The sequence below is a fragment of the Postia placenta genome, assembly GCF_002117355.1.
Source record: "Postia placenta MAD-698-R-SB12 unplaced genomic scaffold POSPLAscaffold_4, whole genome shotgun sequence".
NCBI lineage: Eukaryota > Fungi > Basidiomycota > Agaricomycetes > Polyporales > Adustoporiaceae > Rhodonia > Rhodonia placenta.
In genome coordinates this window covers 474,054-489,378 of record NW_020169835.1, presented here as the reverse complement: position 1 = coordinate 489,378, position 15,325 = coordinate 474,054, and the positions used below count along the sequence as shown (strand labels likewise).

At 54.4% G+C, this 15,325-nt stretch overlaps 5 protein-coding genes across 5 annotated transcripts; 3 read left to right on the top strand and 2 right to left on the bottom strand.

Annotated features, from left to right (window-relative positions):
• POSPLADRAFT_1073678 (hypothetical protein) lies at positions 1 to 3,079 on the bottom strand (the record flags this gene model as incomplete). Its single annotated transcript, XM_024482633.1, has 2 exons — positions 1 to 2,405; positions 2,458 to 3,079. 2 exons carry the CDS (start codon positions 3,077 to 3,079, stop codon positions 361 to 363), a joined length of 2,667 nt encoding a protein of 888 aa, XP_024340729.1. The 3' UTR covers positions 1 to 360.
• Positions 3,080 to 3,480: 401 nt separating this feature from the next.
• POSPLADRAFT_1039230 (hypothetical protein) lies at positions 3,481 to 4,448 on the top strand. The gene is made up of 4 exons (XM_024477508.1): positions 3,481 to 3,678; positions 3,794 to 3,902; positions 3,961 to 4,100; positions 4,168 to 4,448. Exons 1-3 carry the CDS (start codon positions 3,638 to 3,640, stop codon positions 4,021 to 4,023), a joined length of 213 nt encoding a protein of 70 aa, XP_024340727.1. The 5' UTR covers positions 3,481 to 3,637; the 3' UTR covers positions 4,024 to 4,100; positions 4,168 to 4,448.
• POSPLADRAFT_1045087 (hypothetical protein) lies at positions 4,041 to 4,262 on the bottom strand (the record flags this gene model as incomplete). The annotated part of the gene is made up of 1 exon (XM_024478677.1): positions 4,041 to 4,262. One exon carries the CDS (start codon positions 4,260 to 4,262, stop codon positions 4,041 to 4,043), a length of 222 nt encoding a protein of 73 aa, XP_024340728.1.
• On the top strand, positions 4,353 to 6,472 carry POSPLADRAFT_1039228 (hypothetical protein). The gene is made up of 16 exons (XM_024477507.1): positions 4,353 to 4,618; positions 4,687 to 4,723; positions 4,780 to 4,901; positions 4,955 to 5,097; positions 5,155 to 5,219; positions 5,272 to 5,297; positions 5,360 to 5,382; positions 5,440 to 5,466; positions 5,515 to 5,592; positions 5,647 to 5,803; positions 5,861 to 5,903; positions 5,967 to 5,975; positions 6,027 to 6,054; positions 6,114 to 6,186; positions 6,250 to 6,264; positions 6,316 to 6,472. Exons 1-16 carry the CDS (start codon positions 4,363 to 4,365, stop codon positions 6,396 to 6,398), a joined length of 1,185 nt encoding a protein of 394 aa, XP_024340726.1. The 5' UTR covers positions 4,353 to 4,362; the 3' UTR covers positions 6,399 to 6,472.
• A 655-nt stretch (positions 6,473 to 7,127) lies between these two features.
• On the top strand, positions 7,128 to 14,507 carry POSPLADRAFT_1179536 (hypothetical protein; the record flags this gene model as incomplete). Its single annotated transcript, XM_024488675.1, has 13 exons — positions 7,128 to 7,167; positions 7,223 to 7,305; positions 7,360 to 7,378; positions 7,428 to 8,066; positions 8,116 to 8,361; positions 8,413 to 9,512; positions 9,564 to 10,417; positions 10,471 to 10,617; positions 10,671 to 10,774; positions 10,826 to 10,985; positions 11,038 to 13,902; positions 13,955 to 14,367; positions 14,422 to 14,507. 13 exons carry the CDS (start codon positions 7,128 to 7,130, stop codon positions 14,457 to 14,459), a joined length of 6,708 nt encoding a protein of 2,235 aa, XP_024340725.1. The 3' UTR covers positions 14,460 to 14,507.
• Positions 14,508 to 15,325: the final 818 nt, after the last annotated feature.

Genomic DNA, 15,325 nt, shown 5'->3' with positions numbered 1-15,325 from the left:
TTGTGATGTACAGTTCCCAATGTCATATTAGGTAGGCCCAACAGTCCACGTAATGCAAATACGGACGGATTGCTAACGGAAGGCATAGTAACGCACGACTGCAATCCATATGGTACGGTAGGTAGGTGAGTGGACCATGAAACGCGAAAGCCCTGTGCGCCGCGGCCGAGTGCGAAGAGAGGGGAGCCATGTCCGATGATTCGCAAGACCCATGAACGTGGCGGCAACAGACATGAAGGGAGAGTACAAGCCCAGGTCAAAATAAATTGCAGGGATATCTAGATGATGGAGTGAGAATGACGCAAGCACACGCATACACTAAGGAGAAATGAGAGGGAATAAGAAATAGTCCAATGTCCGCTACTTGCGTCGTTGTTGTTGCTGCCACATCGCGAGTGGCATGTCTTCGTCCTCTGATCGTCGGTGATTCTGCACTACCGCGTGGGCGCTGGTCCCCTTCTTCAGCTTGCCGTTGACATGATGCATCGTCTGCACAGGTGGGGCGGCCGTAGCGGACAGAGACCGACTCGGAAGCCGCCCCCCACTGTACGGCTGCTTCTCCTGTGCCGGCGTGTAGCGATTAGGCGGTGGTGAGCGTGTTCGGCGTGGTTGTGGTGATGCAGCAGATGATGAGCTGGGAGGAGAGGTGGATCGAGAATGAGGTGGTGATGGTGACGATTGGCCACGAGAATTAGCAAGGGGCGTAGATCCAGACTGGACCAGCCATGTTTGCTCAACAGCAATGGGGGGCATCGCACCAGGAGGAAGCTGTGAGCCGACCACCATCGGAGCGTACTGTTGAGGCTGCATTGAGACGTTGCCCATACTGTACAACCCGCCATTTGGTGCTTGTGGCTGGGGCTGGGCCACAGGTACAGTATATGGCGCAGGAGGGGCAGACGAGGACCTCGTCGCTGGTGGATTTTGGTACCCATTGCTCGCCGACGTAGGGACGGTTGGCGTTCGGCCCGGAGGTACGCCAGTGCTATTGCTCGATGCACTGTATCCATACTCTTGCTCCATAGCACGATGCTGCATCTCATACTGAGGCCCGCGCACTGGGACCTCAGCACGCCTTCCTCCGGGAGTAGAAGAACCGACCGAAGAGGGCTTACTGAGGCTGCCACGGCGCTGCTTCTCCTTCTGCTCCTGATCCCGCTCCAAACGCTCCTTCTCCATCCGCTCGCGCTCCTCCTTTTCCCTTTGCTCCCGTTCCAGTTGCTCTTTATCTGGAGTGGCATTAGGGGTAGACTGCCCCTGGGCTGCCACTTGAACATTGCCATTCGCCTGCGCAGTATTGGTGGCCTGCGTCTTGTTAATGACGCCCAGGTACCAGAACATGAGGTTACTGATCAAGACTTGCTCGTACAGCGGCCGACGTGGGTTGGCTAGCTTAATGTGGCTGAGACGATAGATTGCCCTCTCGACATGGATCGGATACCGCGCATACATCCCCGCTAACTGTGGCGATGCCGGCGGAACATAGTTCTTGGACGACTTGGACGCACCTAGGAGCGCGGCTGCAGTTTCGCGCCCGGATTGTCCAACGCCCAGCGGCGGAGTTGCTTCCTCCTGCTTCTTTCTGGCACCAAAGAGTGATCCAAAGAACCCGGTCTCCTTCTCCTTTTCTCGCTCACGGGTGTCTTTGTCCTTGTGCGCCTTCTTGCTGCTTTTGTCGCTGCTGCCCCATTTGAATAAACCCCCTTTCTTATCCTTCTCGCGGCGTTGCTCGGAAAGGCTCGAAGGAGCGGGGAGGTAGGTCGCAGATTCCTGTAAAGATGGTCTAGAAGAGGGCGTACTGGCAGGAGTAAGGACAGGGCTGGGTTGGGGCTGTGGCTGTGGAGAGGGGGATGTCGACGCAGCAGGAGGCTCTGGTACGTCAGGTGCCACGGCTCGCTGTGGCTGGGGATGGTACAGAACCGGCTCCGGGGCGATAGATGTTGTCGTAGGCTCAGGTTCTGCATGGGATGTGGTAGAGGGTGGAGACGTTGACGACTCGACAGATTGCTCAGGTGATGCCGTTCGAATTGGTGTCTCGGATTCATCGGTGTCCTCTGTGGCATACGCATCATAAATTAGGGCCTCCTCGCTATACGACTCGGGCCGTTGAGAGAAGGGCCCTTCAGAGACGTCTTCTGTTTGGGATAGCCGACTGGACTCGGCGTGACCATGATCGCTGACGGACATCTCACTAGAGCTTCGAGGATCCTGCATAGTATTTGCACGACTGATAGATTTTCGCCGACTTCGGGTAGCCGTAAACCGGTGCGCTCCCTCCCCTGTTTGTCCGGGCTTGCGGATTTTCGTACGAGCAGAACGACGTAGAGCCTGATTTGGACGAGGGATGACGATGGGCGAGTCTGCATCGTCGCCGAGATCAGGCATATCATCCATCTGGTCAATGACTGCGTGCGACTCGTCAAATCTGAAGGCAGAAGTCAAGGGAAGGCCATGTACCTGATGGAGCGACGTTGAGACTCAGGCTCCTTCGAAGGACACTGCGCAGCTTGGAGGGATCATCACTTTTCGATGCTTCCTCGGCTAGTTGTTCTAGCTTCTGAAGGTCGTTGATTGTGAGCTGTGGTACGGAGGCATAGATACTTGTTCTGTTCCTCCTGACAGGAAGAACCGTTTCCTCCTTCTCCTCCTCAATACCATCATTTGGAGACGGTTTGTACTGCCTGCTCAGCATGGATTTCTTGCGCCCCAAGCCAATTGAGCCGCTCGAGAGCGATCGCCCCAAGGCGCCGCTCTCGTCAGATGGCGTTCGAGCGTGCTCTTTGAGAAACTGTCTGAACTCGGCAGGTGCAATCTCTGGGTGAAGGCGAGCCGGAACCCAGAACAGATGGAACGGATCGTCTCCGCCTGTTGCCCCATTGTCGCTACCCTCTTCGTGAGATGAGCTGCTGCTAGAGTCATCGGCGGTCGGCCAGTACGTAGTCGTAGGCGATGTCTGAGACGAAGCACTGGGAAGATCTGGGTCCAGAATAAGCGAACCAGGTCCGCCAGCTGTTGAACGCCTTCTGAGATCACGGAGAGCCTCCACCTCCCGCTGAATCTCGTACTCGGACGGTTGCATCGCGGACTCGACGCCAATTAGACGATTAACAGCCAAACAAGCGGGAATACTCACCTGGCTTGCCTGCGAGTCCGCCACGGTGATCTAGCTCGGAGATGGGGCGCAGAAGTAGTCGCAGGGGACGATGCACGAGACAAGCCGCCCGGGTAGTGCAACAGCGGCTGCGAGAGGCATCAGACATGCTGGCCGGTGGCGCGGCATCTTGCTGCCGAGTATTTTCTTATTCGGTTTCGAGTCGCGAGAATAGGGGCGCTTTCGGAGTGTGTCGGAGCCTGAACGTGAGAATCCATCCGACTCCGCTGCAGGCCTGCCGCGAACGACTCTAGACCAACTTCCAAGTACTAACGGAAACTACTGGGAGTTGCTACAGGTTCAAACTTGAACCACCTTCTGTGCTCTGTCGCTGTTCTATCTGAATCCTCCCTGAAAGACATGCTCGCCCATCATCATGAGACCTGGATGACACAGTGAACAATTGTTCGGTCCGATGGCTTCGCTGCTATCTACTCTCGCTAGTGTCATACAGGCTACAGCCTACTCGAGTCTATCTTATACTCGATGTGTGCGCATTTGTCAATTGTCAGCAATCCTGATGACGAGTATGTGAAAGCGTCGGGTGTTAACATTCTCCGGTCCGAGAACCTGTCTAATTGCAGGTATGTCAGTTCACGTCCTGCGTTTCCTGATTGCACTGATAGTCGTATGCAACACAAGCGCAAGCTTAGAGTTCATTCGGGAGCGAGCGCGCATTTTGATATCGAAGTTCCGTCCGAAGAAAGACTCTGTCTACTTTTCTTGGCTCATCCTACGGCGCACGAGCAATGTATGAATACTGTTACCCCCGATGCACATGCTGAGTCGAACCGCGAGTTGAAACACAGCCCATGAGCGCATACCATGCCTGTCAGGAGTTCTGGAAATCTATCCAGAAGGTTCTGCCATGAGGTATCACGTAAACGACTCAAACTCTGTGGTCACGATGCTGTGCAGTGGACGTTGATAACAGACATCCTTTTTCAAGGTGCACGATCTCTCTTGTCATTTTGGACTCACCGCGTAGAGATCGCGTATAATTGAAGACGCTCCAGTTGTTCTGATCGTCGACGTCGTCGCCAGTGGGTGTCACTCGGCTCGACTGGTCATCAAGAAAAATTCCTCCACACAACCGGACGTATCTTGTCATCTTAAGACGCCTGTCAACTCGGCTGGACAGCGCGCACGTATAAAGTTCAGGACCTCTCAAGCGCAATCACCGACCACCCTTCGTCAAACGATTGTCCACTATGTCCTGGTTACCTCTGAGTCGGATGACTCGGCATATTTTGTGTCTTATACCTGTTACGCTTGCAGTCAGTGCTCTGGCAGTACAGGAACATTTTTCTATGGGAACGCTTCGCACGGACAACCACACCATACTACCGCATCCGTCAGACGTGTGGTCGCAGGAAGCGTGGAATGGACTCACCACCTTCGCGGGTGCGCAACCGTTGCGTTGTTTTGGCGCCGATGTCGGTGTACAGTACGATGTTGCCGTAATCGGTACGATGGTTGATGTATTGATGACTCCGAGGATATCAGTGTACTCACATTCGTGTGACGCACTGTAGGTGCGCCTTTTGACACAGCTACGACTTACCGATCTGGGTGGATTCATATGTGCTCTCTCAATCGGGAGACTGGTACTCATCCTCATTTTCTAGGACTCGCTTTGGTCCGAATGGCATCCGGCAAGGCGCTCGGCGTCTTGGAATATCGAGGATCAACGTTCCGATGAAGGTCCGCATCACTGACCACCTAGAAGTGGTGGACTGCGGCGACGTTCGTGTGTACTCCGGGCCGTCACATTTCATCGCATATGTCTGATGGAACGCACAGCGATGGTATTTATCGATAATAAAGTTGCCCTGCGCCAACTGGAATCAGCCACCGCAGAGCTGCTCTCGAAGACAAGCCTGCGTACGTATGAAGGCGATAGTTTAGCAAAAGACGGCAAGTTCCACCCCAGGCTGCTGACTCTGGTGGGAGGCAATATACGCGTTGTGTGCGTGGTATGTGCGATTCTGACGCCATTGTAGGGTGGTGACCACACTATAACACTATCCTTATTACGGGGTTTGGCGAAAGTGTATGGACCGCTTAGGTATCCCACCCTGTCGCCATGTATCGAGAGGAAGTCGCTGATATCAAGCTAGCGTCGTCCATTTCGACAGTCATATCGGTAAGCAGATGCAATGTCTCAGGGCATGTGTTATCTCACCGTCATTGGACATTGGACACTAGATACTTGGAAGCCGACTCGTGCGGTCAGTGGCTTGATCTGTATATCGTATCTAGACGCATAGCTTGATGCCTTTGCACAGCCGGATAGCCCTTGGTTGCCTGATGAGGTGCTTTTTGTCATTGGCTTCCCGGTGGATGCAACTCATCTTCAACAGGAACTACCAGTCACGCACGACAATTACTTCTGGCACGCGCACGAAGAAGGATTGCTCGCGCCGAACCATTCAAATATCGTAAGCTCTCTATCTTTGACCCATGCATGCGCTTCATTTGCATGGCATCTTTAGCATGTTGGAATCCATGGCGCGTTGGATAGTTGGCAAGACTACGACGATGACTACGAGGCGGGCTTCGTGATTATCCAAGCTGAAGAGATCGAAGATGTAGGCTACCAAGGAATAGTCGACAAGGTTCGACAAGCCGTGGGAGATAATCCTGTATACAGTATGTCTTTTCATGTCGTCATCCTAATCACAACAGATACTCAGAGCGCGGGACAAGTATCATTTGATATAGACGTGATTGATCTGGGCATGGCACCTGCGTGCGTTCTCTGTGGTTTATTGATTTGTGGACACACGGAACTCACATTTTGTACCATATGTAGCACCGGAACGTTCGTGTGTGCCATCGTCTTCGGTTTCTGATGATCTGACACGTAATACAGGCCTGAGATTGGAGGATTCACTACTAGAGTACGTGGCTATGCTTATGCCTTTACGCGTTTGAAAGTGATGGCTTTGTGCTTCCACAGGAAGTCAGGAAGATTCTGAAAGGCCTTAGCGGTCTCAAGATCGTAGGGGCTGACATCGTAGAGGTTGCGCCAGGTGCGTTTCCCTTGACACATGCATCAACACCAGTATAATCTAAAGTTGTCTCTTATACCAAAGGCTATGACACACAAGGTAGGTGCCATGGAGTTCCTGGTCAAGATGCGCACTGAAGAGTACATACAGCGGAGATCACACAGATTGCTGCAGGCAACATCGGATGGGACCTCCTCGCTCTGATGGCGAAGACACCCCTAGTACGAGGCTGAAGCTAGATAGCTGGGGTAGCTATACAACACGTGTAACTCGGCTGTGTCGATCGAGGCCGCCTTGCTCTCGTTCTCAGCGCGGGCGTCTAGCCGATGACGTCACGCTTTGCGTCTAAAAACGGCATGTACGCCTTGATCAGATACTTCGATACGACATACGGTGCGTTGTTCGGTGCAAAAGTTCGCCTATAACAGCAGACTCTAAGGCAAAGCGACTTCTCCGTATCCTACTCCGTATCCTCCCCCATCCCTTTGAGTGTCTGTCCTGTCGGCGTGTGCTATTCGGAACCACTTCGCCGGGGATTGAGTAAAACACGACAATGTGAGATTAGCTTTTTCATGACACGCTCAGTTCCCCAGCACATCATGATCTCTGGTGGTGATAGCATTTTTCGCAGCCGGAAGGTTTACAGTATTGTTTCTACGTTCTTCCTCCCTCACCCAGTGCCTGAAATGCGGCCATGGCATGGGGCATTCGTTCGGATTTACGTACATGCGAATGATGCGCGTGTTGTCGACTCGACAAGTCGCCTGCAACTCTGGAGCCTTGCAGCTTACGGCTGTCAGACAGCGTGTCAAGTTTCTGACGCCTCGGACCTTTTTGCCCCAGCCCCAGCAGTCAGCTTACATAAGCCGTAAAGGTTGGGGAAGACCGGCAGCGAAGCGTTTTAACCAGAGACTGCCGCTCCCAATCTGCCCCCATACCCTCGGACAGCTGTGCTCTCGGCCATGGCATCCTACGATCATTCAAGAGTAACGCAGTTTATCGGTAAGTCTGGCGCGATTCCGGCTTGGAACGCGACCACATGACTGACGCGACATAGGCGGTAATACCCTCGACAAGGCACCGTCTGGATCTGTAACCGACTTCGTCAAAAGCCATGGCGGTCACACTGTCATCACGAAGGTCAGCTTCACTTGAGGTCCTCGAAATTGATACCATATTGACGCTCGCCTTCAGGTTCTCATTGCAAACAACGGTCGGTTTAATAGCATGCATACAGCCCCTGTGCTGACATCGCCGTACAGGTATCGCTGCCGTTAAAGAAATTCGTTCAATTCGGCAATGGAGCTACGAGACCTTTGGGACGGAGCGTGCAGTCGAGTTCACCGTCATGGCGACGCCAGAAGATCTGAAGGTCAACGCAGAGTACATCCGCATGGCCGATCGGTACGTCGAGGTCCCTGGCGGGTCCAACAACAACAACTACGCCAACGTCGACCTGATCGTCGACGTCGCTGAGCGCTCCGGGGTACATGCCGTCTGGGCGGGCTGGGGACATGCGTCGGAGAACCCACGTCTGCCCGAGTCGTTGGCTGCGAACAGGATTGTCTTCATTGGTCCTCCAGGTAGTGCTATGCGCAGCTTGGGCGACAAAATCTCCAGCACGATCGTTGCGCAGAGCGCGAATGTGCCAACGATGGCGTGGTCCGGGTCCGGGATCTCAGAGACAGCGAAATCGGAGCAGGGCTTCGTGATTGTGCCAGACGAGGTGTACAAGAAGGCATGCGTGACGACCGTAGAGGAAGGTCTGACGAAGGCGGAGGAGATTGGTTTCCCTGTGATGATCAAGGCTAGCGAAGGTGGAGGCGGGAAGGGTATTCGGAAAGTGGATGCTCCGGAACAGTTCACGAATGCGTTCAATGCAGTTGGGGGCGAGATTCCAGGTGCGTGTATATGTCGGTGTTGTCTGTCCTCCCTTGATGTCGTTGCCAGGTTCCCCTATCTTCATCATGAAGCTCGCTGGTCAGGCCCGTCACCTCGAAGTGCAGTTGTTGGCCGATCAATATGGCAATGCTATCTCTCTGTTTGGCCGTGACTGCTCGGTACAGCGGCGGCACCAGAAGATTATTGAGGAAGCGCCTGTAACCATCGCAAAGCAGGATACGTTCGAGCAGATGGAACGTGCCGCGGTACGACTTGCGAAGCTCGTCGGGTACGTAAGTGCAGGAACAGTAGAATGTGAGAAATCTAGTCTTTGCGGAGGTGACGATAGCTGATTGCCTATATCAGACCTCTACAGCCATGCCGATGACGTGTTCCACTTTTTGGAGCTGAACCCGCGTCTTCAGGTCGAGCACCCAACGACAGAGATGGTCTCTGGCGTCAACCTGCCTGCCGCCCAACTCCAGGTCGCCATGGGCATTCCCCTGCATCGTATCAGACACATCCGGCAGCTCTATGGCGTTGCGCCCAACGGCACCTCTGAGATTGACTTCGATATGGTCGACCCCGATGCAAGCAGTTTGCAGCGCAAGCCCCGCCCCAAGGGGCATGTAGTTGCTGTCCGGATCACAGCCGAGAACCCCGATGCAGGGTTCAAGCCGTCCTCGGGTTCGCTGCAGGAGCTCAATTTCCGTTCGAGCACGAACGTATGGGGCTACTTCTCCGTGGGCTCTGCCGGTGGACTGCACGAGTTCGCAGACTCGCAATTCGGACACATATTCGCGTACGGAGAGGACCGTGGCGAGAGCAGGAAGAATATGGTGGTCGCGCTGAAGGAGCTGAGCATCCGTGGTGACTTCCGCACGACGGTTGAGTACCTGATCAAGCTCCTCGAGTTGCAAGCATTCGAGGAGAACACTATCACGACTGGCTGGCTCGATTCCCTCATCAGTGACAAGCTGACTGCCGAGCGACCAGACGCAACGCTCGCCGTCATCTGTGGTGCCGTCACGAAAGCACACCTGGCATCGGAAGCATCCTGGGCGGAGTACAAGCGCATTCTGGACAAGGGCCAGGCCCCGTCGCGGGACGTGCTGAAGACCGTCTTTGGCATCGACTTTATTTACGATAATGTTCGTTACTCGTTCACCGCTACGCGCTCGTCTTTGACCACCTGGACACTCTACCTGAATGGCGGTCGCACTCTCGTGGGGGCGCGTCCTCTTGCGGATGGAGGTCTGCTCGTGCTGCTTGACGGCAAGAGCCACTCCGTCTACTGGAGAGAGGAAGTTGGCGCGCTGCGTGTGATGGTTGACTCGAAGACATGTCTGATTGAGCAGGAGAACGACCCCACACAGCTGCGCAGCCCGAGCCCGGGCAAGCTCGTTCGTTTCCTCGTAGAAAGCGGAGATCACATCAACGCGGGAGAGCAGTACGCCGAAATTGAGGTAAGCGTTACGATGCGGATAGGTGGGATATGTATACTAATATATCTCTAGGTCATGAAGATGTACATGCCTCTCGTCGCTGCGGAAGACGGTATCGTGCAATTCGTCAAGCAGCCGGGCGTCAGCCTGGAGCCTGGCGACATCCTTGGTATCCTCGCACTCGACGACCCCGCCCGCGTGAAGCACGCGAAGCCTTTCGAGGGGCTGTTACCGGCTATGGGCCCGCCGAGCGTTATCGGGAACAAGCCTCACCAGCGCATGTTGTACTACCTCAGCATCCTCAACGATACTCTTGACGGCTTCGACAACCAGGCCATCATCGCTTCCACGTTCAAGGACCTGATCTCCGTACTGGAAACTCATGAGTTGCCATTCTCAGAGGTGTCGGCGATCTTGTCGGCGCTCTCCGGCCGTATGCCGGCCAAGCTCGAGGAGAGCGTCCGCTCCACCATCGAGTCTGCACGAGGCAAGGCAGCGTCGACGCCTGAATTCCCTGCTGCGCGCATCAAGAAGCTCCTTGAGCACTTCATGGAAGACAACGTCCGCCCGCAGGACAGGCCGATGTTGAGGACGCAGCTCGGGGCCTTGTTCGATGCCGTCACCCGCTATGCAAACGGCCTCAAGGCGCATGAGGTTGAGGTCATCGCTAGCCTGCTGGCTCGGTACGAACAGACGGAGAGCCTCTTCGGAGGGAGCATCGAAGCACGCGTGCTCAGCCTGCGCGATCAGTACAAGGAAGACCTCGATAAAGCTGCGTCTCTCGTACTGAGCCATATGATGGCGCAGAGGAAGGGCAGACTTGTCATGATGATCCTGGATCACGTCAAGAACAGCGGCGCCACGGTGTCGGATCCCGAAAGCAAGCTGTACCAGGTCTTGCAAGGACTCGCGTCGCTGGAAGCCCGGTATGTCCTGGCCATCACATCAGGAATTTCATCCTCATGACAGATTTGTTCAGGTCGTCTACTCATGTGGCGCTGAAGGCTCGTGAGGTGCTCATTGCATGTCAGATGCCCTCGTATGAGGAGCGTAAGGGGCAGATGATGGGTGTTCTCAGGTCTTCCGTCTCGCACAGCTTTTACGTCGAGCAGGAAGCCCAGGGAAGGTGAGTGTTGCAACCCACCCATTGCAGTGCACATCAATTTACGGCGATTCAAGTGTTCCTTCAATCGAGGTGATCAAGGAGCTAATCGATTCCCGGTATACCGTCTATGACGTATTACCGACGTTCTTCAACTTCCACGATAAATCGATCACGTTCGGTGAGAGTTATTTTCGCCACCAGTCTCCAGCTTACTGACGGAGCTTTATAGCTGCAATGGAGGTGTACATCAGGCGTGCATATCGTGCATACAGTCTGCTATCTGTTGACTACGCGGAAGGCGACGGTCTCGATGACGGCGACGCCCCACACATCGTGACATGGCGTTTCAACCTCCCCCAGTCTCATTCACCACCTGCGACGCCTAGCCTGTAAGTTTATCAAGTCTGGAGGGAGACATTGAGGTTGACGTCCATCTAGCAGCAGTAACAACGCCGCCCGCCGACAGGGATCCGTGAGCGACCTCACATACATGATCAACAAACACCAGAAGCAGCCGTTGCGAACCGGTGCTATTGCCTCATTCCCGAACTTGGCCGCACTGTCTCGCGGATTCGACAGAGTCGCGGCTACCCTGCCTGCCTTCGACGCTGAAGAGTTTACTCAACGTTACGGATCCAACAACCAGCCACCAAACGTGCTCAATTTGGCGCTGCGTATATTCGACGAAGTGGATGACATGACGGAGGATGTCTGGTACCAGAAGATTCATCAATTAGTCAACGAGCGCAGTGGCGTCCTTGCTCAGCGTGGTGTCCGTCGGATTTCCATCATGCTCTGCAAGCCAGGCCTATACCCACAGTACTTTACTCTGCGCAACATGGGCCAGTCCTGGGACGAAGAACAGGCCATCCGAAACATCGAGCCTGCCCTCGCATATCAGCTGGAGTTGAGCCGGCTGTCACACTATCACCTCACTCCATGCTTCACCGAGAACAAGCAGCTCCACATCTATCACGCTGTAGCTCACGAGAACCAACTGGATAGCAGGTTCTTCATTCGTGCTCTTGTGAGACCCGGGCGTATCAGGGGCGAGATGAACACGGCGAAATACCTCATTTCGGAGACGGATCGCCTTGTCACGAGCATCTTGGATAATCTGGAGGTGGTATCCGCTCAGCACAGGAACGCCGACGTGAATCACATCTTCATGAACTTCATCTACAACCTTCCCGTTACGTACGATGACGTTCTGCAAGCCATCGCAGGCTTCATCGAGCGACACGGCAAACGCCTCTGGCGACTCCATGTAACCAGTTCGGAAATTCGCATTGTTCTCGAAGATAGCGAAGGCAACGTTACTCCTATCCGCTGCATCATAGAGAACGTTTCAGGATTCATCGTCAACTATCACGGCTACCAGGAGATCACCACCGACAAGGGTACCACTATCCTGAAGTCAATCGGCGACAAGGGCCCTCTCCACCTGCAGCCGGTACACCAGCCTTACCCAACGAAAGAATCCTTGCAGCCAAAGCGATACCAGGCTCACCTCATCGGTACCACTTACGTGTACGACTTCCCTGACCTCTTCTCCAAGGCTCTGAGCAACGTCTGGGTCAAGGCTCGCGCTATCAACTCCTCTTTGTCGTTGCCGAAGAAGATTCTCGAGTCTAGGGAATTAGTCCTTGACGAGAACGACCAGCTCCAGGAAGTCGATAGGGCTCCTGGCAACAACAACTGCGGTATGGTGGGATGGGTGTTCACGATGCGTACTCCCGAATGCCCTGATGGGCGACGTGCAGTTGTCATTGCGAACGACATCACGTTTAAGATAGGATCTTTCGGTCCTCAGGAAGACCAGTTCTTCTACCTAGCCTCGCGGTACGCGCGAGAGCAGGGTCTTCCCCGTATCTACCTCTCAGCGAACTCGGGCGCTCGCATTGGTCTTGCTGAGGAGGTCTTGGGCCTTTTCTCGTGTGCGTGGAACGACCCTGGGAACCCCGAGAAAGGTGTCGAGTACCTATATCTCACACACGAGAACTACCTCAAGCTGCAAGAGAAGGCCGCTAACACTGTGCGTACTGTCGACATCGAAGAGGACGGAGAAGTGCGTCACAAGATCACGGACATCATTGGTCTGCAGGACGGTCTTGGTGTGGAGTGTCTCAAAGGCTCGGGTCTCATCGCTGGTGAGACGTCCCGCGCGTACGACGACATCTTCACGATCACGCTCGTCACCGCGCGTTCCGTCGGAATCGGCGCCTACCTCGTTCGTCTCGGTGAACGTGCGGTTCAAGTGGAAGGCCAACCCATCATTCTCACCGGTGCACCCGCACTCAACAAGGTCCTCGGGCGTGAAGTCTACACGTCCAACCTGCAGCTCGGTGGTACCCAAATTATGTACAAGAATGGTGTCTCTCACCTCACTGCCGGCAGCGACCTTGAGGGTGCAACGCACATCCTCGAGTGGCTGTCATACGTACCTGAAGTTAAGGGCGCGCGGCTCCCTATTCTGGATCTTGCTGACCCTTGGGACCGCGACATCAGCTACAGTCCGCCGAAGGGACCGTACGATCCCAGATGGTTCATTGAGGGCAAGGCAGATGAGACTACGTCGGAGTGGATGTCCGGATTCTTTGACAAGAGCTCGTTCCAAGAAACACTTAGTGGCTGGGCGCAGACCGTTGTCATCGGCCGTGCACGACTCGGAGGGATTCCTATGGGCGTCATTGCCGTCGAGACACGCACGATCGAGCGTGTCGTTCCCGCCGATCCTGCGAACCCGACTTCGTTCGAGCAACGTATCATGGAAGCAGGGCAGGTGTGGTATCCAAATTCAGCGTACAAGACCGCGCAGGCTATTTTCGACTTCAACCGGGAAGGTCTACCACTTATCATCTTCGCGAATTGGCGAGGGTTCTCCGGTGGGCAGCAGGATATGTACGATGAAATTCTCAAGCAGGGAAGCAAAATTGTCGACGGTCTATCGAGCTACCGCCAGCCAGTGTTTGTGTACATCGTGCCGAATGGCGAACTGCGTGGCGGAGCGTGGGTCGTACTCGATCCGTCAATCAACTCCCAGCAGATGGAAATGTACGCGGATGTCGATGCACGAGCGGGTGTACTGGAGCCGGAGGGTATTGTCGAGATCAAGATGCGTCGTGACAAGATCCTCAAGTTGATGGAGCGTCTTGATGCGACGTATGCCGAGCTGAAGAGAGATAGCACGGACCCGTCGAAGACTGCAGACGAGCGCGCTGCGGCAGCGGAGGCATTATCACAGAAGGAGACACTTCTCATGCCGACGTACAAGCAGATTGCGCTGCTATATGCTGACCTGCATGAGTGAGTACTTCATACATCACAATTACTTCGTGGTACTGATGAGCATTATCAGCCGAGTCGGCCGCATGGAAGCTAAGGGCTGCGCGTCACCCATGGTCTGGAAGGACGCCCGTCGACGCTTCTACTGGTCTGTACGCGCGAAGGTCGCATGGTCGAGCGCCATGGCTCAGCTTGCGGAAGCTAGCCCTGATTCGTCTATCGAGTACCGCACACAGTTGCTCCAAAGGCTAATAGGGCTGGAGGATGTGACGGACCGCCGTACGACCGCTGAAGCGCTCGAAGCATTGGATCTGACAGCGACTGTTGCTCAGCTGAGAGCTGATCATCTCATGCGTCGCGTGTTAACACTCGCACACGAAGACCGCAAAGCCACCCTCGACGGGTTGGTACGGCTGGTGGACAACCTAGCGGACGATGAAAAGGCGACGCTGATTAGTGCGCTACAGAATTCGGGGCGGTCACCTGGTGAGTGTGGTGGTTACGTTTTGTCATCACCAACGATCTGACCGATGTTGGTAGGCCCGCCGTCGTATTCGAATGTCACTGCATCTACATAGATACGATCTAATGCCCCCTGAATGACATGTGCTGTTGGATTACCGTGTAGCGTATACTCATTAGTGTAGTGTTTTCTTGTTTGCGAAACGTTTTACTTGCATTGTCTGCTCTCGTTAGAACTACCAAAGATATTGTTTTCTTATCATTTGCGATACTTATGAGTATCATGTTTGCTATTACAAACAGACGCTCCTCACTTATTGGGAGAATCGGATACGACGCCCTGGTAAGCCCAGATTCTGATCCCGTAAGGCGGTCTCGTACCCATCTGTCTAGGTCCTATACTCACCACTGCGGAAAAGACGGTCTGGGATTTAGATGTGTGGGTGCGACTCCATGAGACAAAAGATAGCTAGCATAAATTCCCACTGTTTGTTCTAAATGACCTAATCGACGCCCCACAAGGGTGACAACATATTCCTGGGTACATGGAGAATGTACTCGCTGCCACCAGAAGGAAACTTCGCGGACGCGGCCAGCAGCGTTCTGTACCGCTGCCTATTGAGAACTGAAGGGGCTGATCTTTCTCTCGCAGGGAAACACGCCTAGTCGCGCAGAGATTCGAGAGATCCAGGCTCTTTCCCACCGTCTTCGTTCGGACTTCATACGAGGGCGGTATTCATGCTGCGAGAGATCATGATGCTGATGTATGAGCTGTCTTAGTGAGACCAAGACTTCTTTGTCAATCAACGATGCAATCGAATCCGGCTGGGCAGGCACGGCCGCGGTGGTTGTGGCGCGAAACGGCAGAATCCTCTGAATGATACTAATCGAGTTCGAATGGCCCCGGTTTGCGTCAGTCTTCGCGTGCAGTCTGAACGCGCGGCGGGGACTGCTGCACCTCGCGATTCCGAAGCTCGATCGT